Raw genomic sequence first — 27,170 nt, 5'->3', positions numbered from 1 at the left:
TCATGAAAGCAAATATTTATTTAGAATGATAATATGTAACAAGCATTAAAATGACAACTACAACAAGCAAAAATTCTGAGCAAATTATATATATATGTATGTGTATACACACACACACACACATAAATCTACAGAAACAGCACTTATGTAGCTGCACAGTGTGAAGTATGATGAAGTGAACATCGAAGGCAAAAGAAAAATCAAAACGTTGAACTTTTGAAAATTTTACATAAACATGTAGCCACGTGAACACATAACAAAAGCCCGAGAGTGATAGTTGTCTCACTCTTAAGAGTAAAAATGCAGACAGGTTCATGTTAAGCATTTATCATTTATTTTTATGTCAAGTTTTTAAAATAAAGTAGCTCTCCTAACATTTATTCTCACTAAAGTCTTGTTTCAAGTTAGAATAAACAATTTTTTTGCTTCAGACTTTAAGTTTTAATTGTGTATTTTTAAACACATTTGGATAACTGTCATATCTGGCTAGATGGAGGCTTTTTCTGTGGCCCATTTCCAAATTCACAGATTCTGGTCCATCCATACTTTCTAGTAGCCTGGAATGACTTACCAGTTGGCACTTGTATTATTGGAACTAACTGGAACTATTTTACAAATAAGCCAGATGATAAAGATTGCTTGGTTTGAAACAAATAACTATGTATTTGGAGATACAAGACTCAAAACAAAGTGCTTGCATTTTCTACAGTTTATATCAAACAAGATGGACTCTTAAACAGTCAGCCTGAACTCATATCTAGAGTAGCCAGACCTTGAATACAATAACTCTAGCTGCCTTCCATATGTGGTCAGACGGCTATATTAAGATACAGTCACTCTTAGTTATGAAGACAGCCAAAAGTCTGTCTGTTCTAAGAAACCATTCAGCTATTGAATAATAGACACTCCCATAAGTGGAATTTCAGGGGAGCATAGAATGAACAATCCTGTTCAATGCTGCCAAAATTATTTTCTGCATGCTGAGATGTTACTCGCATACATATAGATTGCATGCAGGCAATCCATTTACTTTATTTTTGAATTCCAGGGTTTTTTTTTTGCAAAAGCAACTGCAGTTAGCTATAATATATAGCAAAGCATCTCTATCTTTGGTTCTATGTCTCAGAAATATTTTTTCCAAAAATAAATAGGCATGGCAGGAAAAATAATTCAACTATCTTAAGAGAAAACCCAATATTTTATAAAAATTAAGCAAAAAATATATAATTGACATTTTTTAGACTTTTTTCTAATTATCTTGCTTAATATCTAATACCAGTGCAATTTTAATATTAAAATGATTGTGCACACTCTATTTAACTATACAGCATAGACACAAAAATGTCAAAAAACAAAATAGTACTTTCCCTTAAGACTCATTTAGGAACTATGCATTCTACAAATGTACGGGAAAGCAGAACTGCTGAAATATGTTAATAAAATTGACTTTGAAGAAGCATAAGCAAAGGAAATGAAGATGTAGTAATACAGATGTTAGAGATTGCAAAAAAAAGTGAACATATTACCTGAAGTCTCACATTTCTGGAAAATACGTATTAGACAGAAACGTTCAGCGATTTTTCAAAACTAGTATCTACGAAAGCTCCCTGTTATGGTTCGGACTTTCAGGAGATTCAATGAGCTTCACTTGTTAATGGTTTCCGTCTCTTTTCCGATATGATTTTTGCATCAAATAATTCTCTTTCTCTGTATCCTAGAGATGGTCCTTTTAGATACTTTGCTTCAGCTGCCTCGTAATCTAATCCATCAACAGCAGAAATTGAACAAATGATTGCTTCTGGCAGAAGCACTTCTAGGATAAATTTAATTTTATCGTCTCTTATCAGAGCCAGCATTCTTTCGTCTATTTGTTTGTAGATTTCTTGTAAATATTTCACCACCTCATCCAACTGATCTTCATCCTCAAAGTAGGTTTCAATACAGGGCGTGAACCTATTTGCATTCAAAAATGCTTTCAGCCACCTGGAGCCTTTTGTGCCTTTTAAAATTGCTAGAAGATGGTTCTCTGTTCCCCTGGCATTCACAATGAAGTCCACTAGGTTCTTGTTGGCTCGGTCCCGAGCAGCCTTCATTCGGTCAGGGAGAATTTTCTGGAAGGACATTTTCTTGGTCTGGGAAGTCACAACCATTGATTCCACAGAATCTTCATTATGTAGCTTTGGAAATAAGTTCCTGAAGGTATCCTGTTTGAGTACTTTCCTAATTGGATAACTAATGTCAGCAGCATAATACTCAAGGAAAGAGCCTGAAAAAGAACCACAACCTATTCTAACTCTGTAGTCACAAATGAGCGAGATGCACCAGTCAATACTTTCGCTGTAATCCTCCCTGGCTTTATCCACTAGTGCTTGTTTCTCTTTACAATCAAATTTCTTTAATCTTCTAAAAGGCACTCTAATGCCTCTCTTTTCAGGATTCATGTTTGCCTCAACAAAAAGCACACTTGCTTTTTTCTCTTTTCGCCTGATGCTTTTTACCACTGCTGGCCAAAATGGATATTTCTGATATTTAAACCAGACTATCATTCCCGTTTCAAATGAACGTGGCTCATAATGAAAAACAAAGCGTGGAAGCTCTTCATCTTCCTCACTGTCATCAAATACAGAAGCATCAATAGGATTTAGATGCACTGACTTGTCAGAAGCTTGAGGTTCTTCCCCAAGTTCCTCAAAATCCAATCTCTGAAGATTTCTTTCATTATCCACAAGAAGGACTGAATAATCCAGGACACGATTAGAGGCACTAAGTGAAACCTGACATTCCAGTGAACAAGGTCCGGGGGATGCCACAGCACCTGTCTCTGATTCCACAATAGGTTGATTCTGGCTGGTATCTGAGCATGGATTCGAGGGACCCTCTCCAGGATCTTCAATATTCTCTGAGACGGTAGGGCATTCAGAGGAAGTAGGTATAGTCTCTGGGCAGATTACCTGTGTCTCCCCTTTCAATTCTTTGGGCACAGTGAAGATATCTGATGGCAAAGTTGGAGTGAACTTTTCGTCTTTAACACATGCACCCTCCTCTTTGATTGTGGAATGCAAAGACATAACTGTTGAGATGTCAATCTTTTTCTTGTTCTCCTTTTCATCATCATCTTCTGAAAGTGAGGGGAAAGTTTGGTACCAGCTGGAGTTCTGTGATGACTTTGTTTCCATTTCACTCGGAATAGTATCAATGGTGGCATGTGCATGTGATTTATCCTCTTGCAGGGAATCATCATTGTCTGAAGATACTAACAGAGAGGTTGGATTTTCACTTTCCTCAAGACGCTTCAGTAAGTCTCCTTCATGCTTCCGATATTTTTTACGCGGGGGTGAATTGGAAAGCTTTTCTTGTACGTTTTCAGACAGTGTAGTGGTCTCTTCTTCATCTGAACTGCTTGCTTCACTCAAATTTGTTCTCTCATTCAGAACATCCAGTGCCACTTTTAGTGACCTTTCATAGGTCGTTTCCTCTCTAGGTGGAGCACCAACCTCTGACTGCGCTGCTAGTGAGGAGGCAATGGCTTCAATTTTAGATTTATTTAGGATCTTTGTTTCTGTGCTTTCCACTTGAATTTTTTCATCTAGGGAGAGTATTTGAACTTCTAGGGAAAATGTCTTTTTTCTCTTACTGTTTGATGAAGTCTCAGATCTGGACAGAACTTTTGCTGGCCATAATTGGTCTTTCCAATTGCACAGGACATACTCGGCATCCATTATGATTTAGATTTGTATGCCAAGAAGTTATTATCAGAGATTGAGGTATCTGGCTATTCTTGTCACTGCGAAGGCAGTTCCTACCAAAAACAATACTCTTACCAAAGTCTCTTTTAGTCTTAGAACTAAAAAACGTTTACACCTTGTGTGGCCTGTTCTCCTCCAGCTCAATTTCCCAAGGATGCTTGAACACGTTGTTTGAATGGGACAATATGGAAGATACTGAAATAGGGAAAAGGAAAAGAAGAAAAGTATCAGCAAACAAAATTATTCTGCCAAAGTAGAAGGTGAGCGATTGCAAATAGAGAAGAGATAAAAGAAAGAACAATGCTCAGGGGGGCATCAGATGGAGGATAAAAATGTAGCATAATGTAAGGTGGGGGATAAGAATTGGACAGGTGGTTTTATAATACCTCAGATTCAAGAACTTGCCCTTATTATTGCACATGATTATTAAGAAGTGAATTTGTATACATGCCAGCAGAGGTGAGAGAGGTTGCAGTGGTGTGTTAAGGACTCTATTCATGTTATTAGATACTTTGGGACTTTTGTGCCCCTAATGTTATAGCTAGGGCAGTGGGACTCTAAACTTAGCGTGTATCAGAATCATCTGGAGGACTTGATAAAGCTAGATTTCTGGGCCCTATCCTGAGATTTATTCAGAAGGTCTAGATAAGACCCAACATTTTGTCTTTCCACTAAGTTCTCAAGTCATTCTGATGCTACCTGCCCAAGAAGAACTCCTTGAGAAGCACTGTGCTAGCTGAACACACAGCTTTATCATTTTTAAGCTATAAATGCTTCCCTGTTGACCCAAAGGTAGACAAAGATAATAGGGTATCTATCTCCTGGACCCAGACAACAACACAATGACCTTATTAAAAGTATGAGCTTAGAAGGCAGAGATTCAGAATGGCTGCTATGTTCAATTACTGGATAAGATAGTTATTAAGGATTTCTTGAGAATCAGATGGCTAGCTAGGCACTCAGGTAGAAATCTGAATAACCTTTTGCAGGGTTTCTTCATAGTGGTTTAACACGACATTTTTTTTTTTTTTAAGAAGATTAGCCCTGAGCTAACATCTGCTACCAACCCTCCTCTTTTTTGCTGAGAAAGACTGGCCCTGAGCTAACACTTGTGCCCATCTTCCTCTACTTTATATGTGGGGCACCTGCCACAGCATGGCTTGACAAGCGGTGCATAGGTCTGCACCTGGGATCTGAACTAGCGGACCCTGGGCTGCAGAAGCAGAATGTGCGAGCTCATCCGCTGTGCCACCGTGCTGGGCCCTAACACATGAGATTTTTTCCCCCCAAACTACAAGCATTCATTACAAAACATTATGGCTATAGAACAAGGAGCAAAATAAATTATGCCTCCATTTTTCAACTTACTGTGATTTTAATATCAAAAGCGGCTTTAAATTTAAAATGCTATGGCTGCAGAGCAGGAAGGAAAATAAATTATACTCTAATTTTTAATGTAAAATGCTTCGTGAAATGAGAAAAGCCTTACCCAATGTCACGTGGATCATGGAGGGTCTGGCCCTGTGATCCGGTTGTCTTGATTCTCACTCCAAAAGGAGACAGGCTGTCCAAAAGGGAATCAAATCAATTAAGTGGAAAAGGCAGAAGAAACTTCCCTACAAAAACTTGAGTAGGTGCGCAGTTCTGAAACACAGGAATGAAATGAAATCTCATCTGTGATGTAGATGCCATGTTTATTTTCCTTCTTGTTCTTATTATTTTAAATTATCTCTCTGTGATACAGTTATGTTATTTGGTTCATGCTGAAATCATCTCTCTCAGGAAAAGCGTGAGGTGAAGACAAGAGCGAAGGGGAGTAACAATTGCCTTGTATCTACCATAAGCCAGATTGTAGATTTTGTTTGAACTTCACATCAGTCACCATGCAGATTTTTCCTTCTTTACACATATAATTTTTCAACAGAATTTTAATCACGCTTTACATGCTGTCTCATTGTCCACTAATACAAAATGTGTTTCATTGCTTTGTTTGCTACTTCATAAAAATAATTGCCTGGAGAAAACTCAGGAAACCTGGCAAGCTCCATCTTGTGACCAGAACCAGAACTGCAGCCTCCCCAGGAGGTATAAGCAGGGCCTCAAGCACTACGAGATCCTTCCTACAAGAAGGGTGGGAACTACATTTAGCCAGCCAGGAGCCTTCCAAGGCTTTTAGAATTTTCTATCCTAAACTCAAAGGTTTTCTTGTGTAGGATAATAACGGGATCATAATATCTTCAACCACAATGTTTCTGGTTATAAAAACATCCAGAAGCTTATTAAAAGTTGAAAAGATGTAGAAAGATATATGCAAAACAAAGTACAAGTCTATACAAGTAATCACTATGAATATTTTCTTTCCAGATTTTTTACATGTATAGATGAATGCATATCATTTCAAATCAACATCAGATCTCAATTAAGAGTATAGTTGGAACATCACTCCACATAATTTTTTTCCAAATGACCTTTTATGAATTACTTTAAATGAGGTGTTTTCCACACTGGCAACATTTTATCTCAATATTTTCCCTGATGATGTAAAACAAGTAAATGTATAAGCATATATTAATAATATTTTAAATAGAGAGCAGTAAAGCTAGCCTTTTCTCCAACTACGTAAATATCAATTCCAGATTTGGTTGCATGTACTGTAGTAACATCCTCATGTTTCACAAACATACATATTTACTTTTAAGTGAGATCATATAAATGCTATGCTATAATTTGCTTTTTTCACTTTATATTATTTCTCAGACATTTCAAACCACCTTAAGCAGAGGTTCATGTTTCTATTCTCCAGATACATAGTATGGCTACATCATGCCATCATAAAATATTTTAAAAACCGCTTATAGAAATAAACCAAATCCTCTCTCTGTCTCATTCTTAAACTTAAAAGATATAGAAAAATGGTTCTTGCTGACCACAGTCGTACCTGTGGTCTGAAAGAATGAGCTGCAAGGAGGACACAGGCAGGGCTGTAGCCAACACAGCAACCAGGCTACAAGCTTGATGAGGTCCAGGAAAATTTTCACTATCGGCAAAAGACAAGGAGGGTATGTTTGTATGTTTGTGTGTGTCTACGAATGTTCATGTGTTTGAAACAAAATGGTAATGTTGTTTCAGCTTCATTTTTCTTTCATGATTATAAAAATAACCATGAGGAAATTTACATGAAAGATGCTGAAACAGGCTAAAAAATAATATTAAAATAGTAAACTGACCACCTAGAAATGCTGACTAATGGGGGGTTATTTGCTCTCAGATTTTTTCTAATCACACATATATACATGCATATATATGTCAAAGTGTCTTCACTTAACTACATAGTTGTGCCCCTTTGCACGCTCACGTACAGGTGATACATACATAGTCTATGTGTCAACTCATAGAAGCATTTTCCCCCATGCTGTCAAATATTTTTATCTGTCATTTTTCTAGGTAAATTAATAAATGCTTAAAAATTTAAACAGTAACAGAATGTTCAGCAACATAAACATGGAATGCCAAGTCGATAAATTAGCATGAATGGCCACACTGCACCAAAGTCTTAATATAGAGGCTGTAACCTGATCACCCCTTCTCCCACTGTGGACTTTTAAAGCATTGGGGGATACAAAAATTCCAAAGGATTAATTTTTTCAAATGCCATCAATTCTCTCAAAACCACACATCCTCCCCACCACTCCAAGACCACGGTCCCTATTTTTCTCATCTTTACTCTAGGGCCCGGAGAAGTCTCTAGAAAATAACCAGCTTTAAGACAGCCATTACCTTGAAGCTTCTTGTCAGCTGCAGCCTGGTGAAATGCAGCTCCTCCCCCAAGACCGGCCAGGCACAGCTCACTTGCAAGCTTCTCAGAGAATGCTCCACCCCCTCTCTGTGATGGGAAAGACAGAAGGCCCCTTCCTGAATCAGAGGAGGGAGAAATGCCCTAGTTAAACCACTGAAGTGTGAAGGGTAGAAACGTTCCTTTTGAAAGAACTTTAAAGTGAAATAGCAACAAGTGTCTGTTTAAGTTCTCTTCAAATTCTTAGGGTGTGCGATTTCTTGATAAAAAGAGATAGCAAATCACTTTATTAAAAAATAAAAATCTAGTTTAAATTATTCCTTATGTATTTTTTCCTTGCCTTCTCTGGCACCTGACCTCTGCAGGTAAATTTAAAACTCAGCTGGTCAAGCTCCATTAAAATAGCTCATTAAGGACCTTGATTTGGATTGCACTAAAACTGTACATTATTTTAGGGAAAATGGCTTCTTTATAATATCTTTTTCTGTTTCTAGTAGATGGTATGTCTCTCTTTTTATTCAGTTCTTCTTTTAAACATTTCAGGAAAGTAAACGTGGATATTTCTGACTAGAGGCTGAAAAATCACTGGTTTGGCAGGAAAGTATGCATTTTGCATACTCTCATCAATAACTGGCAATTCTTTCTTCTTCTGTTTTGCTAGTATTTTTCACTCAGGCACAATTCCATGTGAGGAAAATTAAGTTTTAAAAATTTACGTCTTTATTTGTATGTCTGAAATATATTTTGCAAATTTTGTTCATTAAAATTCTCCTGTGTTAAATTTAAATTCAGATTTTTGATTTAACTTAGAAAGCCAATTTTAAATACCATTAGTGATAATTTTTTTTTAAAGATTGGCACCTGAGCTAACAACTGTTGCCAATCTTCTTTTTCTCCCCAAAGCCCCCCATTATGTAGTTGTATATTCTAGTTGTAGGTCCTTCTGGTTGTGCTATGTGGGACTCCACTTCAGTATGGCCTGATGAGCGGTGCCATGTCTGCACCCAGGATCCAAATCTATGAAACCCTGGGCTGCCGAAGCAGAGTGCGTGAACTTAACCACTCGGCCACGGGGTCGGCCCCATTAGTGATAATTTTGAGAATGAAGATATTTGAGGATGAAGTGCCTTATCTGGCCTCTGTATCATATAATATGTAATATATATTTTAAAAATCCACCTTTATATAAGCATTCATATTGGAACAATAAATACCAATAAATGAATGAAGATTATCTCTAGGCTGGTGTATTATTGAGGGCTGTAATAATTAGAGTATGTGATGTTATGTACTATAAACAACCCCTAAGTCTCAGAGGCTCACCCACAAAAGTTTATTTTGCTGATGTCAAAGATCAATGTAGGTTATCAAGCGGCCAGAAAGGGGATGGGTTCTCTGTTCCAAGTAGTCATTAAGGGACTCAAACTTCATCCTGTGTCTCTACCATCTTCTTTGGTCTTGAAATCCTCCACCGCATTTTTGCACCTGGCTAGCAATCTTATGAAGAGGGAGGTTAGAGAATCCTGTGGAAGGTTTTAGGGGCCAAGTCTGGCAAACGTCACTGCCAGTCACAGTCAACTAGCTAAAGCTGCCACAGAGGCTGAGGAAGGCAGTCTCCCTGTAATCCAGGAAGAAATTGAAACAGAGTTTGATGAACACGTAGCACTCTCTTCGCCACAGAAGTTTTCCCTTTAGATCTTTTATAGACTTCTGTTATTTGTTTAATGCTTTTTTTTTTTACAACTGTGTATCATATTTATAATGCCTGGGACAGAAATGTCTAGTTCGTCTCCCCTTATCCACTCTTTGCATTCTTTCTCATTAGCAGAACCCCAGTTGCATTCAGAGTGGCAGTATAAACTCTTAAAAGACTACGTTTCCCAGACTCCCTTACTGTGAGCTGTGGCCATGTGATGGAATTTCTTTTCAAAGAATATAAGCAGAAATAGTTGTGAATATTCTAGAGAAGGTACCTCTAAAGGAGGTAAACAGACAGCTTGGGCTTTTTTTCGCTTTCCCTCTTTCTCATTTCCTCCCTAGAATTTGATCATGATGGAATTCAGACAGCCATTCTGGACCAAGAAAAGCCTTAGAAAATGGATGCAACTCACTAGGGACTGAAGATCCTGAAGCCCTGAATAATGTGACCACCTCATTCAATCACTTTAACTTAGTGAAACAATAAACGTCTGCCTTACTTATATCACTGTGTTTGCTAGTCTCTTTCTAGTAGTAGAACAAAATAGTTGATCTTACAATCACCAACAGAAATAATATCATTCTTAGAATTAATCTTTTCAAAGCTTTCAAAGTATTACTAGGTAAGTTAAAGAGGATTATCAGGCCAGTGAAAATATGGCTTTATTTAAATGAAGATTTATTCAGTTACCTATTTTATAATGTAATATTTCTTATTCTTCTCATTTTACGTTTGGAAAAAAAACAAATGCACATAAAGTATGGTAATTGCGTTAAAACTATACTTTCTTGTATTTATTTTGTCTATTTTCTATATTGCACCTAAATCAGGAAATGCTACATTGCCTCACCATTTTCCAAGCAATATGCAAAGGAAAATATTAATTCCTTGGATAATCTATATTTCACTGTTTTGTAGAAGGAGAGGGAGAATGATAACCAATAATAATAAACGTTACTACTACTACTATTATTGTAGTGAAGATAGATAATAATTATACATATAATAGTATCTAATACCTATAAAAGTTTCCTATATGCCAAGCACTGTTCTGAGCACTTGACATATTATCTCACTTAATAATCAGATGGTTATTTCGTGGAAGAGAGTCTTACAACTTACTCATTCCGTATAACAACAGTAATATTATTAATAATAATGACAAAGATGATAGAAGCCAAAAGTGCTTCTTAGCATGTTCCAGGCACTCTGACAAGTGCTTTTATATACCATCTCCCTTGATTCTTACAAAATTTTGTTAGGTCGATATTATGAGCATTCCCATTTTGTAGATGAGGCATTAGAGAGGTTAATACAAGGATATCTAGGAAGCATTTGGCACATGGGATTTGAATCCAAGTACTTTGACTCCAGAGGCCTCACTCTAATCACTAAGATGCACTGTACCTACCACATTGTAAATGGAAAATGCTCTAGAAACATGTGCTGGATGAATGGGTGAATTAATAAATGCATTTGAAATGTGTGGGGAGTCACTGGAAAGAGAATTCTGTACCTGGTTCTGCATCTAATTAAACATAAATTAGTCTTATATAACATAATGTAATTATGGCAGTGAGTGACATGCCATCACTTTTTCCAAATTCTATTGATTAGAAACAAGTCACAGGTTCTGCCCACACTTAAGGGGAGGAAATAATACAAGGGAGCGGGTCACCTAGGCTGTCTGTCACAATATTGTATTATTCCTTTTATATGACATTTTCAGAAAGAAAAAAGTATGGTTATGGTGACATGATCAATGACTGCCATGGGTTATAGGTAGGGGGAGGGTGTGACTATATAAGGATAGTACAGGAAGTTGTGGGGGTGATGGAACTCTTTTGTTTTCTGACTGGTAGTGATTATATAAATCTACACATATATAAAATCCAAAGAAGTGTATATAAAAAGTCACATATTATATATGATAATTTAAAGTATAATTTTAATAGATAATTAAAAAATAAAAATTTAAATGAAAAATTTAATAACCATTATATAAAAATCAATTCTTTACAAGTATGCTTCAGAAACCATCTGCTTCTTCCTAAAGCATATTTAATAACAAAGGAAAAAAAATAACACCCATACATTATTAGAAAGCACCAGTTTCATTCCACTTAGGATATAAAAAGCCACAAGAAAATGCCACCCATAACTTTATAATGATAAAAATTTAGATAATCTACAAAACCATAACATCCCTTGAGCCCATCAGAGAACTGAGGTCAACCGAATTCCAAAGGATGACCAGCCCCTTTAAAGAGAGACCATAGGTACTGTTTTATCTTTGGCAAAGCATGGAGAAAGAGGTGGCTGTCATGCAATCAGGAAAAAAGAAATCAGCTGAAATTTTAATGAATTCTTAAATTCTTAATGGGCTAGTATGTCAGTACTTTGGATTATCTGGCATTTCAGACACTTATATGCTCACTGCCAAGTTCTCTTTCACAGTCCTTAACCAGAAGCATACAAACATGACTGGGGACAAAGCAGGAAACCAAAAAGAACCCATGTCAAGTGGTTCAGGCATGCAGGAAGCAATCAGTTGTTGCTGACAGAGAGACATGCAGCCCCACACAGTTATCCAAACCCTTCTACTGTGGGAAGCCAAAGCCTTAAGCCACTAGGGGAGATGTAGCAAGGACTCTGCTACTGGACCCAGGTAAAAATCCATTGCTTCTGGGAGAGGCATAGAAGCAAAACCTATCTGCCTAGGGAGGAGGAGATAGGAAACTCTCCCATCCTCTGGACAAAGGCAGAGATCCAATTGCTGCTGGGGGAGAAGTAGAAGCAAAAACCATCTGCCTCTGAAGAGGAACAGAAAACCCTCTGGCCCAAGATCCTACATGAATAAAAAGCTACTGATGAGGAAGGGGCAAGAATGTATCTCTCACTAAAAACCAACGCCAGATACAAATCTGAGGTCAACTGTCATGTTGAGAGGAAAGAATGCTGAGAAAGTGCAACCCTCAAGGTCCAGTTGCAAAGGGCCTCCCTAATGTTGAGGCTGGACAGGACAACAGAAAGCATTCCCTGCCTCACTATGAGTCTAGCACCTAATAACAATAGGAGACTACTGCTGCAAAATAGGCAAGAGGATGAAGAGAGTGTCCCTATCCAACCCCGCTCTAGCGGAACAGGTGTGAAGAGACTGCTGAAAATTTAGGGTGGAAAAAGATGACTGAAAAAAATCCTCTGGCACTCCAGGCTCCACTCGAAGCAAAATAGTGCACATCATGAAAACCAGATGACAACGAAGTGAGAAAAAGAAGACACAATCTTCAACATATTTTATGATACCAGCATTAACCTGATATCAAATCTAGAAAAAAAACAAGTAAAGAAAACTACAGATCAATGTGTCTCATAAACAAAGACACAGATTCAACGATATAGATATAGAAATGGAATTCTCCCTGGGAAGGCAAGCATGGTTATACATTTACAAATCAATCAATGTAATTCACCACACCAACAGACTAAAGAGGAAAAAAAAAGATGATCTCAATTGATGCAGAAAAAGCATCAGACATAACTTCGCAAACATTTGAGATAAAAATGTTCAGCACACTAGGAATTAAATGGCTCTTCCTAAACCTGATCAAGGGCATCTACCAAAAACCTAAAGTTAAAATCATACTTAATGGTAAAACACAATGTTTTTCCTCTAAAATCAGGAACAAGGTAAGGATATCTGCTCTTATCACTTCTACTCAACATTATACTGGAGACCCTAGGCAATACAATAATGCCTGAAAAATAAATTAAAGGAATACAGATTAAAAAGGAAGACATAAAACTGTCTTTATTTGCAGACAACATGATGATCAATGTAAAAAATTGCAATGAATTTACCAAGAAAAAAACTACTAGACCTCATAAGTAAGTTCATCAATATCACCAGATACAAGGTTAACATAAAATAGTTTATTTCTATAAAATAAAATTTGGAAGTTGAAATTTTAAAAAGTATCATTTATAATATCATCAAAAAAACAGGAAATACTAAGGTAGAACAAATCTAACAAAACTAACAAAAATGTGCATGATTTGTATGCTGAAGACTTCAAAACACTGATAAGAAAAATTAAAGAAGATCTAAATAAATGGAAAAATATAGCATGTTCATTGACTTAAAGACTATTTTTAGGATGTAACTTCTCCCCAAACATATCTATAGAATCACTGTACTCTGAATAAAAATCCCACCATGCTTTTTGTAGAAATTGAGAATACCTATAAAATGTATACGAAAAAGCAAAGGAACTAGAATAGCCAGACCAATTTCGAGAAGGAAATACAAAGTTGGAAGGCTCATGTTACCTGACTGCAAGACTACAGTAATCAGGACAGTGTATTATTGGCATAAGATAGGCATATAGATAAATAGAATACAAATAGACGAGTAAATATGGTCAATAGATTTTTGACAATGGTATTTAAATGAAGAAATGATAGTCTTTTCAACAAATAGTGCTGGGGGGGGAATTGAACATCATATGCAAAAATGTTCATCTTGACCCCCTTAGCTAAAAACAATACAAAAATTAAAATAAATTACTGACATAAATGTAAAAGTAAATACTATAAAACTTCTAGAAGAAAACAAGGTAGAAAATCTTTGAGACCTTCGTTCAGGAAATGATTTATTAGAACACAAAAAACATGGGCCATAGGGGGCTGGCTTGGTGGCATAGTGGTTAAGTTTGCACACACTGCTTCAGCAGCCCGGGGCTTGTGAGTTCAGATCCAGGGCGTGGACCTACACACTACTCATCAAGCCATACTGTGGTGGCACCGCACATACAAAATAGAGGAAGACTGGCAACAGATGGTAGCTCAGGACCAATCTTCCTCACACACACACACACACACACACACAAAACATGGACCATAAAAAATTTGATAAATTGGACTTGAAAACTTCTGCTCTTCGAAAAATGAAATGAAAATCCACAAAGTGGGAAAACATATTTGTGAAACACATATCTGATAAAGAGCTTTTATCTCAAATAATATAAAGAATTCTTACAATTCAATAAGATTAACAACCCAATAAAAAAATGAACAAACAATTTAAAGAGACCCTCATCAAAGGAGATATATGAATGTCAAATGAACAGATTAAAAGATGCTCAACACTATTAGTAATTAAGGATATGCAAGTAAAACTACAATGAGATACCATTGACACTTTTATAAGAATGGCTAATATGAAATAGAGAAAAAAACCTGACAGTATCTACTGTTGGCAATGATGCAGAGCTAATAGAAGTCATATACTGGTGGTGGAAACATAAAATATCACAGCTACTTTAGAAAGTAGTTTGGCAGTTTCTAATACATAACAGACATACACTTACCGTGTAATCCAGAAATTGCACTTCCGGGTATTTACCCAAGAGAAATGAAAACTTATGTACAAAGACCTGTTCTGGAATGCTTATAACAACTTTAATCATAACCACCAAAAACTATACATCTGGTGAGTGGATACACAAATTGTAGAATAATAGAATACCTCTAAGCTATAATAAGGAATAAACTACTAATACATGTGACAACATGGGTAAGTATCAGAAACATTATGCTAGCAAAAGAAGCCAGAGGCAAAAGGCTGTATATCTTATGATTCCATATATATGACATTCTGGAAAATGAAACACTATAGGCACAAAGTTAGATCAGTGGTTGTCAGGAATTGGGGTAGAGAAGAGTATTGGACTATGATGGGGCAGGAGGAGTTATGGAAATATCCTCTAGTTTGACCTTATCGGTCATTACTTAAGTGCATATGTTTATCAAAACTCATCTAACTATACACCTAAAAGAGTGAATTTAACTCCATGTAAATTACACCTCAATAAACTTGAGTCTTAAAAAGGCATCCAAAATCAAAATATGACCTATATAAGAAGTTTGTATTTTAGTGTGAGAATAATGGTACATATAGGAATTCTGATTTGTTCTTTAGATGTATGGTTTCCAAAAAAGGTTGTGGATACCACAAGATATGTGTAAAAATATCATCTGGAGTGTACAAAGAATATATTAGAAATTCAATTTTTTTTAACCTCTTGTATTAATTGTTACCAACTTCTATTTCTGAATTTACTTTAAAATGTTGGGGGGGGCACCAAAGACACCCGACTTTTGATTCGGTAATACAACTCTTTCTATAAATTCATATCTTCATTAAATATCTATTTCATTGAAAGTTAGTTAATGCAGGACAAATGTCAAAAATCCCGGGGGACTTCAGCACCCTATAGGTTGTGAAATTTGTCCTCATTGGTAGAGCCTTTAACTACATGGAAGTTCTTACATGCCACTCAACCATGTGAGAAGAAGGAAAGGAAGGAGTAGAAGCCAAAGTGCTATAATCTGGAGCTAGAGAGCTGGTCAAGGATGTGTTCCCAGTGAGAGAGCAGAAGCTAAATAACATACAAGAGATAGAGTGGTTATAGAATAAGCAAATATCGATATTTTTAGTGTATACAGTCCATATAAAAGAGTATAAAGGGTTCAGTTAGAACTCTCCCAAAAACCACGAGGCGGCCATGACCATTGGTAAAGCAAGGAATCTTAGACACTTAATGGATATTCAAAATAATCAATGACCCCAAAAGCAGAAGCACAAACAAATACCTGAAACTGTCTGTAAACAAAGATAAAATCTTATTACTAATGTTCACTGTCTGAATGTCAGTCTATCTAAAGATGAAGAACAGCAAAAGAAAGCTTACTAAGGGTGAACATTCCAGGTAAGAAAAAGGCAAGCCAGATAGAGTATCACTGCCAGGGCCAAAGGGATACCATAATCCCTGGTTTAATGTACACGAACATGATAGAGAGGCAAAAAAGAAAAAAATACCAACCAGTGACCCAGATGTCACAAGAAGATAAACCTGTCATATTTGGAGTTTTTGTGTTCTCCAGGTAATGCTAAAACCTGCACAGTGCCAATGGATGAAGCTGCTAGGAAATCGATTCAGGATGATGGAATGGGAAACATTAAAAGAAATAAAAGAAAGGTTGATAAGGACCTCATAACATCATCATCACAGCACACAGCAAACAAAGTTTCACTACACGCTGAGCATTGAAGTAGAGAAACTAAACTGTAGTGTTCTCCCTGGGATTAATAAGCAAATAGAGACTTCTACGGATCTTCCTTGGTGAATATAAAGAAAAAAAGAATCCCTTTCTCAGCCCCCTCCACCACCATTCTCTGAGATACTCATAGGAAAAGATCCAGGCTGAACCAAAATTATTCCTGTCACCACTGAATAAAGGTACTTATCAATTCTTCAGTGAGGAGATGTGAGAGACTGTCAAAAGATCCAAGGTCTAAACTTCAGAGTTTCTCAGACAAGCATTATGATAAGGTTGTTATGTGTTAGAAGTTCTCAAATAGATATGCAGACATGGGTTTGGGACCAAGTTCTAACTTTACTGAGGGGCAACTGGTACTACCAGATATCAAAATATATTACAAGGTTAAAATAATTTTTAAGAGTTCAGTGACAGTCTAAGTGTGCAGCAAGGAGTAGATATGAACATAAGAAGGAAGGGGGAAAAAAGAACAGAAGTTCAAAGTGAACAATTAAAGATCTGAATGTGCATGTGATTGATCAGTACATCTGGACATAGATGAGAAATCAACCAGTGAACTCTGAATCATCTAGAACAATCCTTAGGTAATTCGTCTGTGTTTTCTTGGTTAACCACAAAAACAGTGATTTTAAAGGTCTCTAATGTCTTACGGCTACTAAATAGTTTTCTCCTTCTGTGCTTATACATATCCTCCTGAAAACTAGCAAGGAAGCTTGGATAAATAATTCTTAATTGGTGATACTAGAGGATACTCACTTAAAGCAAAGGCAAAGAGAAAAGAGAATAAGCAAAGGGATTTCTTATGTCAAAGAAGAAAGGTGGTCAATGAAAATGGAGAAGACATACAAAAAGACGAATAAAGACGGGGCACCAAAGAAACATATTGTAGTTGGGGAAAATATTTAAAAATTCAAGAAAAGAGAAGTCGTTCTATAATGCCCCAGTATGTAGGCCTTATAGCTATCAGATATAAGGAATGAGTGTGTGTGGTAGGAGACTGGGGGGTTGCTGGGAGTACATCAGGGACACCATTCCTGTTATTGGATATTTTGATACTTTGAAGCCTCTCAACGTTTATTCTAGGGTAATCTTTTAACTTTTTAAAGCTGCCAGTGCTGTCCTATCTACCCAAGGCAGCCAGACACAGATACTGGGGTTTGTGTGGCCTCGACTCAGACAACAAAACAATGACCTCATTAAGAAGATAAGCTTAGAAGTCAGATATTTGGAATGGCTGTCATGGCTACCTACTGAATAGGATAGTTTTCAATGATTTCTTGAGTCAAGCAGTTGGCTGGGACCTGCAGGTCTTCCATAATTAGACATCGTTATACCCATTTGTATAATTTCTTTATAGGAATTTAACACATTTAATTCTTTTCTAACACTAGAATCTGTGGGTTTTAATTTAAAATATTATGGCTAATGAGTCAGAATCAAAGTGAGTTCTACTCCATATTCTCAACTTAACCATGTTTTAACATGAAATGGAAGAGCCTTACCCAATGGCACGTGGCTCGTGGAGGGTCTGGCCCTGTATTCCAGTTGTCTTGATTCTCACTCCAACTGCTTGTCCCGCAGAGCTTTCTCCCTGCTCAGCACTTCTGTGATGGCCCTGCCTTTCTGGGGCTCAAGTGGCATCACATGCAGATTCTCAAGGTCATGTGCATCTCTGACATTAATTTAGGCTGTTCAAAGAAGATAGGGGATCAAATCAATTAAATGGAAAAGATAAGAAATTTCCCTACCAAAACATTAGCAGGCATGTCATTCTGAAACATAGGGACTAGATGAAATCTCATCTGTGATGCAGAGGTCACATTTATTTTTATTTTTGTTCTTATTATTTGAAATTTTCTCTGTGACATAGCTGTTATTTGGTTCATGCTGAAATCATCTCTCTCTGGGCAAGTGTGAGGTGGGGACAGGAGAGCAGGGAAATAACAATTGCCTTGTGTCATCTATAGGCCAAATTCTATGCAACTACTTTTTTTAATGCTTTCTGTTTGAGTTCTCCTGTGGGGCTTTTTCTTCTAGACACGTACAATTTTTTTCAATGGAACTGCAATCACACTCTACATGCTGTCTCACAGTCTGCTAATACAAAATATGTTTCATTGCTTTCTCACTTCATAAAAATAGTTGCCTGGAGACAATCTGGAAAATCTGGCAAGCGCCATCTTGCGACCAGTACCAGAACTGCACTCTGTTACTACGAGATCCTTACGGGAGAAGGGTGGGAACAACACCGTGCCAAGCCAGCAATTTTCTCAGGCTTTTGGAATATATCATGCTCAAATTTAGAGTTTTCTTATGCATTACACAAAAAACTAAACGTTAATGTCTTTATTTCCAACAGTCTGATAAAAAAATTGCATGCTTACTGAAAATTGAAAAGATAACATTTATAAAAAGAAAGCATAATTCTGGAAAAATAAAATTATTGTTCCCTGAATATCTTTCCATATGTTTCTTTACATATATACATGAATGATATAATTTCAGACTAGCTTTTTTCCAGGCTCAAGTGCATAGTTTGAAAGTTTTTTCATATCAATAAGTATTTTCAATGTGATTTTTTATGAATCACTTCAAATGTAATTTCCCCCCAATCTGTAACATTTTATTGCAAACTTTTTTCTGATATTGTTAAAAAAAATGACTAAATATGTAATAAGAATTATTTTTAAACAGAGATCGTAAAGACTTTCTTGTCTCTCCAACCACACAAATAATGCCATTAGTAGGTAGCCTTATATTTTTTCTCATTTTGTTACACATATTGTATTAACGTAGTCCTTTATCTTTAAATGACATAATATGGTGCTAGTCATTCTGCAATTTGCATTTTTCACTTAATACTACTTCTCAGATATCTTTTCAAATAGATACATGTTAATACTTCCATTTGTCAGCTATATAACATTCAATTGTATGGATGTACCATGCCACATAATATTTTTAAAAGTGCTAATAGAAATAAATGAAATCCTCTCCCTGTCTCACTCTTAAAAGATATAGAAAAATGGTTCTTGCTGACCACAGTCGTACCTGTGGTCTGAAAGAATGAGCTGCAAGGAGGACACAGGCAGGGCTGTAGCCAACACAGCAACCAGGCTACAAGCTTGATGAGGTCCAGGAAAATTTCCACTATCGGCAAAAGACAAGGGGGGTATGTTTGCATGTCTGTGTGTGTCTACCAATGTTTACGAGTCTGAAACCAAATGGTTACACTGTTTCAGCTTGAGTTTACTCTTGTAATTATAAAAAATGATCATGGAATAAAGCAACTCTAAAAATGCTGAAACCAGTTAAAGATATATTTTGAAATCTCCAGTAATCTGAACACTCCAGAGATGCTGACTGTTAACATGGGAATCTAGTTCCTTCCTTAAGGAAAATGCATTTATGTTTTACAAATGTTATGACTCAACAGCATACCTGAATCTCATCCATGTTCGTGTAGATTTATATTTGTGTTTTTATATGTCAATCACTTTTTATGTTTACATTTTTCTATCAATTATTTTTTGTGCACAACAATAAGTGTTTAAGTCAAAATATAATAAAATCTGTAACAAAGATAGAAACACCGAATGCCATGTAAAAAATTTACATGAACGGCATGCCTCACTGAAGTCTTAATTTAGAAGCTGTAATCTGATCGCCCAATCCCACACTCTGGACTTCAAAAATATCGGGAGAAACTAAATTTTCAGGGGATTGATTCTGTCACAATAACAGCAATTTTCCCAAAACCATATTCCATTCCCACCTCTCCCAGGTAGCAATCTCTCTTTTTTTTCACCGTAACACGAACGCCTGAAGAAATTTCCAGAAAATAACTAGCTTTAAGACAGCCATTACCTTGAAGCTTCTTGTCAGCTGCAGCCTCATGAAATGCAGCCCCTCCCCCAAGACTGGCCAGGCACAGCTCACATCCAAGCTTCTCAGAGAATGCTCCGCCCTCTCCCTGTGATGGGGAAAGCAGGGGGCCTTTCCCTCAATTAGAGGGAGGAGAATAGCCAAGTTAACTCCAATTCACTTAAAGGGGAAAAACGTCCATTTTTAAAAGACTTGAAAGAGAAATGGCAACATGTGTCTCTTTAATTTCCATTCAAACCACAGGGGTAGGTGATTATCTAAAAAGCAGCAGCAAATCTCTTTATCATATAATTAAGATTCAGTTAAAAATATCTCTTACATATTTTTCTTGTTTCTTCTGGCACATTATTTCTACAAAAGATTTTAAGACCCAGTTGGTAAATGTGCATTAACAAGACCCGCTAGATCCTTGTTTGTGATTGCAGCATATTAATACTGTATTTTGTGGAGAATTAAATCTCTAAAATTTTAATTCTTCTGGCCCTGGGACATGATATGTGTCTCTATTTACTCAGGTTGTCTCATTCATCCTTCAGAACGTTTCATAGTTTTTTCAAATAAAGTCATTTTTAAACATAAAACATCAACTGAAATCCTTAAAGAAAAAAGATACGCGTCTGGATATACTGAAATTGAAAAAAAAAAGACTATGATAAAAACACAATAAACCAAAGTTGAAAACGGAAGAACGAACTTGACAAAAATGTTTTCAACTAAAAAACATCTCTAAAGTAACTCTTACAAATTAATAAGAGATAAACAGCAAAGTGAAAACAAATGAGCAAAGGACATAAACAGGCAATTCACAATGTTCAGCAGGAATAATTCTTCCCCGCTCCCGATATTTACTTCCCTGTGAGCAAGCTCATGTAGTGCAACTACAGGTATCTCTGTCCTTTTTGTACAGTTGCAAGCCTCTAGGCTGTTAGATTTGGTGTTATAAGGCCGATTTGACTCTCACAATAATCAATGCCCTGCAACCTACCTTCCCTTTGTACAAAAGCTGACATTTTGGCTTCCATTTGCAACTTCAATCATTTGATATCAATTTGTTCAATTTGTTCAGTAGAGAAAGGAAAGTGTTATTCACTGGGGCTCCTCAAAATCCAAATGTTCAAAATAAAAATTAAAACTGACCAATACATAAAAGATACTCAGCTTACCTAAAAATCAGTGATGCAAACATAAACAGAAATGATATTTAATTTTTCTACCTAATTTGACTTACAAAGAAAGAAATGATACAATGGACAGTTGGCAAAGGAGTGAAAAAATGGGCACTCTTGCTCACGTGCGAGGTCATAAAGCCAAGAAGAGGGCAAGACAAAATCAAAGCCAAAGTCTATCTGACTCCCAAACAGAAGGATGTGTTCTCTCTCTACCAGTACTCACTGCCTCCTGGTCTTGGAATCCTGTCTGTTAGGTAGAACCAAGGTGGATGTCATTCACCTTCAGACTGTGAGGGAATTGGTGAATGTAACCCCAGAGCGAATGTTGCTTAATCTCATGACCCTGCTGGTGAACACATTGCTGAACTACAACCATCTTTAGGAGCTGCCGTACTTATCTATGAACTCTCCACCTTTTACGTGCACCCACATTCCCACACAAATGAAAACATATTTTTCTGCACTATGCTTTTGCACTGACCACATCTGCACGATAGCATTCACTTGGCCATAGAGCAGTTATGACATGTCTCCTTTGTGTTGCAGGGCCTGGCAGTACGTTCCCTTTCAGATACAGCTATTCCTGGACAGGAGCTGAAACTCATTTGTTATACAGAGAAACGTCTATTTCATTTCATCCTCATTTACAATTGGCAACTCCTGTTCTTGTGCATTTATTATTTGCAATTGCTAATTCAATATGGGAAAATCATTTTTCTATCCTCTTTTATTGAGCTTTTTTGTTCACAAAATATCCAAGAAGTTCAAATTTAAATTTAGATTTTTGTTGCTTTTCACTTCGAGGTGTGGTTTCCCAGGAAGTGCCAAAGCGTACACACTGCAAATGGATCATCCTCAGGATTAGTTCTCTTAAGACAATGTTATGCTAGGTTTAAAAACAAAAATTATAAAACGTATGTAAAGTTGATGAGGTGCTCACAACTTCATCCATTACCACAGTGAATGAGTAAACACGACTCCTGTCTTTTGCCACCTCTGACTATTCAGGATAGAGAAACAGAGCTGTGGTATGACACTGCTCTTCCCATAATTAACAAACGAAGAGAAAGGAAATGGTCTGCTTGGGGACTCTAAAGAAAGACGAAGCCATCATTCTTCCAGAGACACATAACAGAAGGATCAGGCTGGGTCAAAATTATTCCCATAACCAATCTGAATAAAGAACATCAAAGGTTCTTTGGTCAGGAGATAGGGATTTCTGTTTGCAAAACCCAATGTCTAGCCTTTAAGAATTTGTCACGGATGCATTACGACAGAGTTATGTTTTTGAAGTGTTCAAAAAGGCAGGGAGATAGTCGTGAGTTTGAGACCTTTATTAGCTCAGTGGAGAGTAAACTTTCAAATCCTTGACAATTATGCTAAGCTGTCATCTCCCCATACTAGAAAATATAGTTAAGAAAGATGCATGAGTCATGTACGACATGAGTCACATGAGTCATTCTGATATTAACCTACGTTGTCTAAATATTAAACCGTATTCACTAGTACAATAATAAAAAAGAGTTTAGTATTTGCCTAAGTGTGCAGTAGTACATAGATGAGACAGGAAAGATGGGAAAGGGGTGGGGGAGTCCTAATTAAATGAGAGAGAAACTGAATTTGCATATGCTCAATTAGTGCATCTGGATATAGACAAGAAATCATCCACAGATACACAATATGCTGGAAAAATCCTTAGGTCACTGGTCTGGTTTTAGCTGCCTAGTTTTCTAGAAAAGCAGTGTTTTTGAAGAACCCTTAACTCTCCTGTATCATGGCTAGTAAATGGTTCTTGCCTGTTGTTGCCTCTTCTTAACTTCTGAAACTTCACAAAATAGCTTGAATAAAGTCTTTTCAGGGGTGACAACCGGATTAGATTAAAACATGGCAAAAAAGAAAGGGGATCAGATAAGAAGTTTACTTTGCTAAGCAGAAAGAACGTGGTCAATGAGAATGGAGACAAGATACAAATCAGAAGAATAAGTCGTGAGTATCAGACGGAGGAGTTCAGAGACATGGAACACATTTTAGGGGAGGTGAACAAAAACAAAAAAGTATCATGATAACACAAACCCAATATCCTATCTTTACCATTTCTATTGTACTATAGGAAGGGAATGTGTGTGGGAGGACTTTGATGGTGTCAGGGACATAATTTGTCTTCCTGGATAATTTGGGTCTTGTGGATTCCCCTAGGTTATCATGAAGGAATGCTGGGCTTTAAGGTTTCCTAAGTTGCTAGTGCTTCCCTGCCTGTCCAAAGCAACTCAAAATCTCATGGACACTGATAGTGGGATTCAGCACCAATAACCTCATTAAGAGCACCACTTTAGGAGTCAGAGATTTGTGATGGTTGTTGGCAAAGATTTAAATGTGTTAAACTACTACAAAATATTATGCAGGGAGTATACAGATATCTATGTAAGAAAGGTCGTAAGACCTTAAGAAGGTCTTAAGAAATCTTTGTAACTATGTTATCTAATATGTGGTGATGACAACCTAGCAAAGCTGTCAAGGACTGGAGAGTCAGCCATTGGCTGGAACCTCAGGTAGACACCTGAACGAATAGCCTCTTGCGTGATTTCTTCAGAATGGTTTAATACGTGAGGTCCCCACCACCACTAAACAGAAGCTATGACTTTTAATTAAAAAACCTTATGACTGCAGAACAAGCAGCAAAATGAATTGTACATCAAATTCTCAATCTAACATGATTTTAATAGGAAGTGTGGCTTTTAATTTAAAATGCTATGGCTCCACAGAAGGAAGCAAAATGAATTATCCCCCAAGTTCTCAACATGTTTTTAACATGCAATGGGAAGAGCCTTACCCAGTGTCACGTGGATCGTGGAAGGTCCGGCCCTGTGTCTGGTTGTTTTGATTCTCACTCCAACTGCTTGTCCAGCAGAGCTTTCTTCCTGTTCGACGCTTCTATGGTCACACTGCCTTTCTGGGGCTCAACTGGCATCACATGCAGATTCTCAAGGTCATGCGCATCTCTGATATTAACGTAGGCTGTCCGAAAAGGGATAGGGAATCACAACAATTAAATGGAAAAGGCGTAAAGAAACTTCCCCACTAAAACATTTGCAGGCATGTCATTCTGAAACACAGGGAAGAAATGAAATCTCATCTGTGATGTAGATGCCACAGTTTATTTTCTTTTTTGTTATTATTCTAAATGCTTTCTGTGATACTGTTATGTTATTTAGTTCGTGCTAAAATCGTCCCTCTTGTTAAAAGTATGATTTGGGGACAGGAAAGAAGGGAGATAACAATTTCCTTGTGTCTTCTATAGGCCAAATCTGTGTAGCTTCTTTCTCTACTGTTTTCTGTTTGAATTCTCACATCAGTCCTGGTGTGAGTTTTTTTCCTGTTATACACATGCAATTTTTCAACAGAACTGCAATCACACTCTACATGCTGTCTTGTAATCTCCTGACACAAAATACATTTCTCTGCTTTGTCCACTTCATAAAAATGGTTGCCTGGAGAAAATTTAGGACACCTGGCAAGCGCCACCTTGTGACTAGAACCAGAACTGCAGACACCCAGCTCCTTAGGGGGAAGGGTGGGAACTACAGCCATGCAGACAGTAAGTAGCCTTCTCAGGCTTCTAGAGTTTTTCATTCTCAATTTAAGCGTTGTGTGGTTGTGCTAGGTAAATATAGGATCATAGTTCCTCATTTTAATGCTTTTTTGTTATTACAATATCTCTCATGCATATTGTGTATCTTTCTTTATCTTTTGATTTTCCCAAGAAGAAAGCAAATCCCCACAATAATGGTCAAATATAATGGTTTGCTCTATATGTTTCTAGGTTTTTCCTACAGATATTTATAAACGTGCATGTTTTATGAAATGAGACCATTATCCTTCCCAAGAATATATCTGAACATCTTTCTACATAAATAAATGTTTTCTACATCACCTTTTTGTGAATTACTTTTATAAGATTTTTCACTATTTCTAAGTTTTATCTCATTTTCTCATAATGAAAATTACTGAAGCCTACTCTTTTCCAAGTAAGATTTAAAAAATGGAGAAATGTGATATATAGAAGGTTGAAATGTTTTGTCTTTCCAACTACACTTATAGCCCCAATTAATAAAGTAGCATGTATATTTCCAGATTTTCCTTGCATATATTTTACTAATATGATACAGGCCATTCTTCAATTTGCTTATTTTTAGAATGTTCCTTGGGCATCTTTTCTTATCATTGCATTTAGCTCACTGTATTAGCTTATTCTTTTTATAGCTGCATAGTATTCAACATTATGGATACCTTATCCTATGTGACTATTCCATAGTATATTTTAAACAATTTTTGAATTCTTTCTCAAGGGTACATAAAAGTACAAATAAATATCCTCTGCTTGAACCAAAGTCCAGATGATAGCCTAAATATTTGCCTTGCCAGAAAAGCACAAGCAACCAGATAACCAGCCTTCTCAGATCCTCAGAAAGATTCACTTTCAGCTAAAGACAATGGACTGTGCTTGGTATCTATTTAAATGTCTATAACAAAATAGATTGTTCCTTTCAGCTCCAATATGTCTTTTCAAGAAAATCAAAAGGCACATAAAATCTAAAGGAAAAAATACTCGCCATCAGTTCTCCAATCCCTGAGTTTTTCCCTGCTTACAATTGAGTCTAATCCCTTTGATTTTTTTCCTTCATCATATATATATTAGAATATACTATTTGAAATTATATTTATTCACCCACATATTTGAACATCTTTACATGTTTATATATGTTTACACATTTTGGGGAAAGCAGTTTTTTCCTCATGTTTTAAAATTCTCATCTCAGTTTTTTTATGCTGATATAGGTACTACATGTTAAGTGAAATGTGGAAGAAAGAAGTGGAAAATTTCCTCTTTCTTTCTTAGACATTCTATATTACTAGATATACTGTTTGTTGTGATTTACTATATTAATATATGCCTATTATTTTTTAGTTTAAGATCTTTCATATATTTTTCATATTACAAATGGGAATATATCATTCTTTTGATAGATAGGTAGAGATGTAGACAAAGATTGTGCTTTGCACATCCATAAAAAAGCGATTCTTTTAAGACACTGAGTGTCCCTTGACAAATAACCAAACTTCTAATTCTCAGAAGTACTTAAATCTGCAGTTATAGATTACTTCACGTTATTACTATACAAACTCCTCCAAAACAGTTAGATTTGTTAGAAATACAATCAACACAACCAAAGTAATATACAAATCCAATATCCCCAGCTAACTTCATTTTTCATTTGGAATTATCACAATTTTTTTCAAAGAAAGAAACATTAATTTCTCCAGTTTTGTTTCATCATTTGTTTTTGATACCACTGCTTTTTGATCGAAACATGAAATAGCCTGTTCAAAAGTTTTTAGCTCTTGTAACCTCATGAAGTATTTTTTCCGCAGGTGTAATCTGATCACCACCTCCCCCACTTTTAAAATGTGGACTTTTAAAATCTATGGAGGAATACAAAATCCAGATATTAATTCCCTCACAGAAACGATTCTCACAAAACGACACTCCTCTCCCACTGCTCCAAAGCGGCAGTCTCTGGTTTTCTCACCTTTACTTCAAAGTCTCCAGAAACCTCCGAAAATAACTAGCTTTTACGACAGCCATTACCTCCAAGCTGCTTCTCTTCAGCGGAAGCCTCCGAAGTGTGTGTGTATTGCGGCTCCTCCCCCAAGACTGGCCGGGCACAGCTCGCTTCCAAGCTTTTAGAGGATGCTCC

General features: G+C 36.6%; 1 protein-coding gene across 17 annotated transcripts; it reads right to left on the bottom strand.

The window, feature by feature from the left end:
- Positions 1–27,170, bottom strand: PWWP3B (PWWP domain containing 3B). 17 transcript variants are annotated; one of them, XM_005614359.4, is made up of 7 exons: positions 27,062–27,170; positions 24,245–24,429; positions 20,228–20,362; positions 17,863–18,048; positions 7,524–7,658; positions 5,236–5,310; positions 1–3,941 (listed from the first exon to the last, which is right to left on the bottom strand). In XM_005614359.4, the coding sequence occupies exon 7, from the start codon at positions 3,717–3,719 to the stop codon at positions 1,635–1,637; it is 2,085 nt and encodes a 694-aa protein (XP_005614416.2). In that variant the 5' UTR covers positions 3,720–3,941; positions 5,236–5,310; positions 7,524–7,658; positions 17,863–18,048; positions 20,228–20,362; positions 24,245–24,429; positions 27,062–27,170; the 3' UTR covers positions 1–1,634. The 17 variants fall into 17 exon arrangements, with proteins under 17 accessions (XP_005614416.2, XP_070112747.1, XP_070112741.1 ...); XM_070256646.1 differs by having other exon boundaries at positions 7,524–7,629; XM_070256640.1 differs by having other exon boundaries at positions 20,228–20,356.

The sequence above is a fragment of the Equus caballus genome, chromosome X (assembly GCF_041296265.1).
Source record: "Equus caballus isolate H_3958 breed thoroughbred chromosome X, TB-T2T, whole genome shotgun sequence".
NCBI classification, from domain to species: Eukaryota; Metazoa; Chordata; class Mammalia; order Perissodactyla; family Equidae; genus Equus; species Equus caballus.
The sequence above is the reverse complement of the archived record's forward strand: the minus strand, read 5'-3'. Positions and strand labels throughout refer to the sequence as shown.

Excerpts from the sequence above, each read along its gene's own strand:
- PWWP3B (XM_005614359.4), bottom strand. The coding sequence starts at position 3,719 with ATGGATGCCGAGTATGTCCTGTGCAATTGGAAAGACCAATTATGGCCA.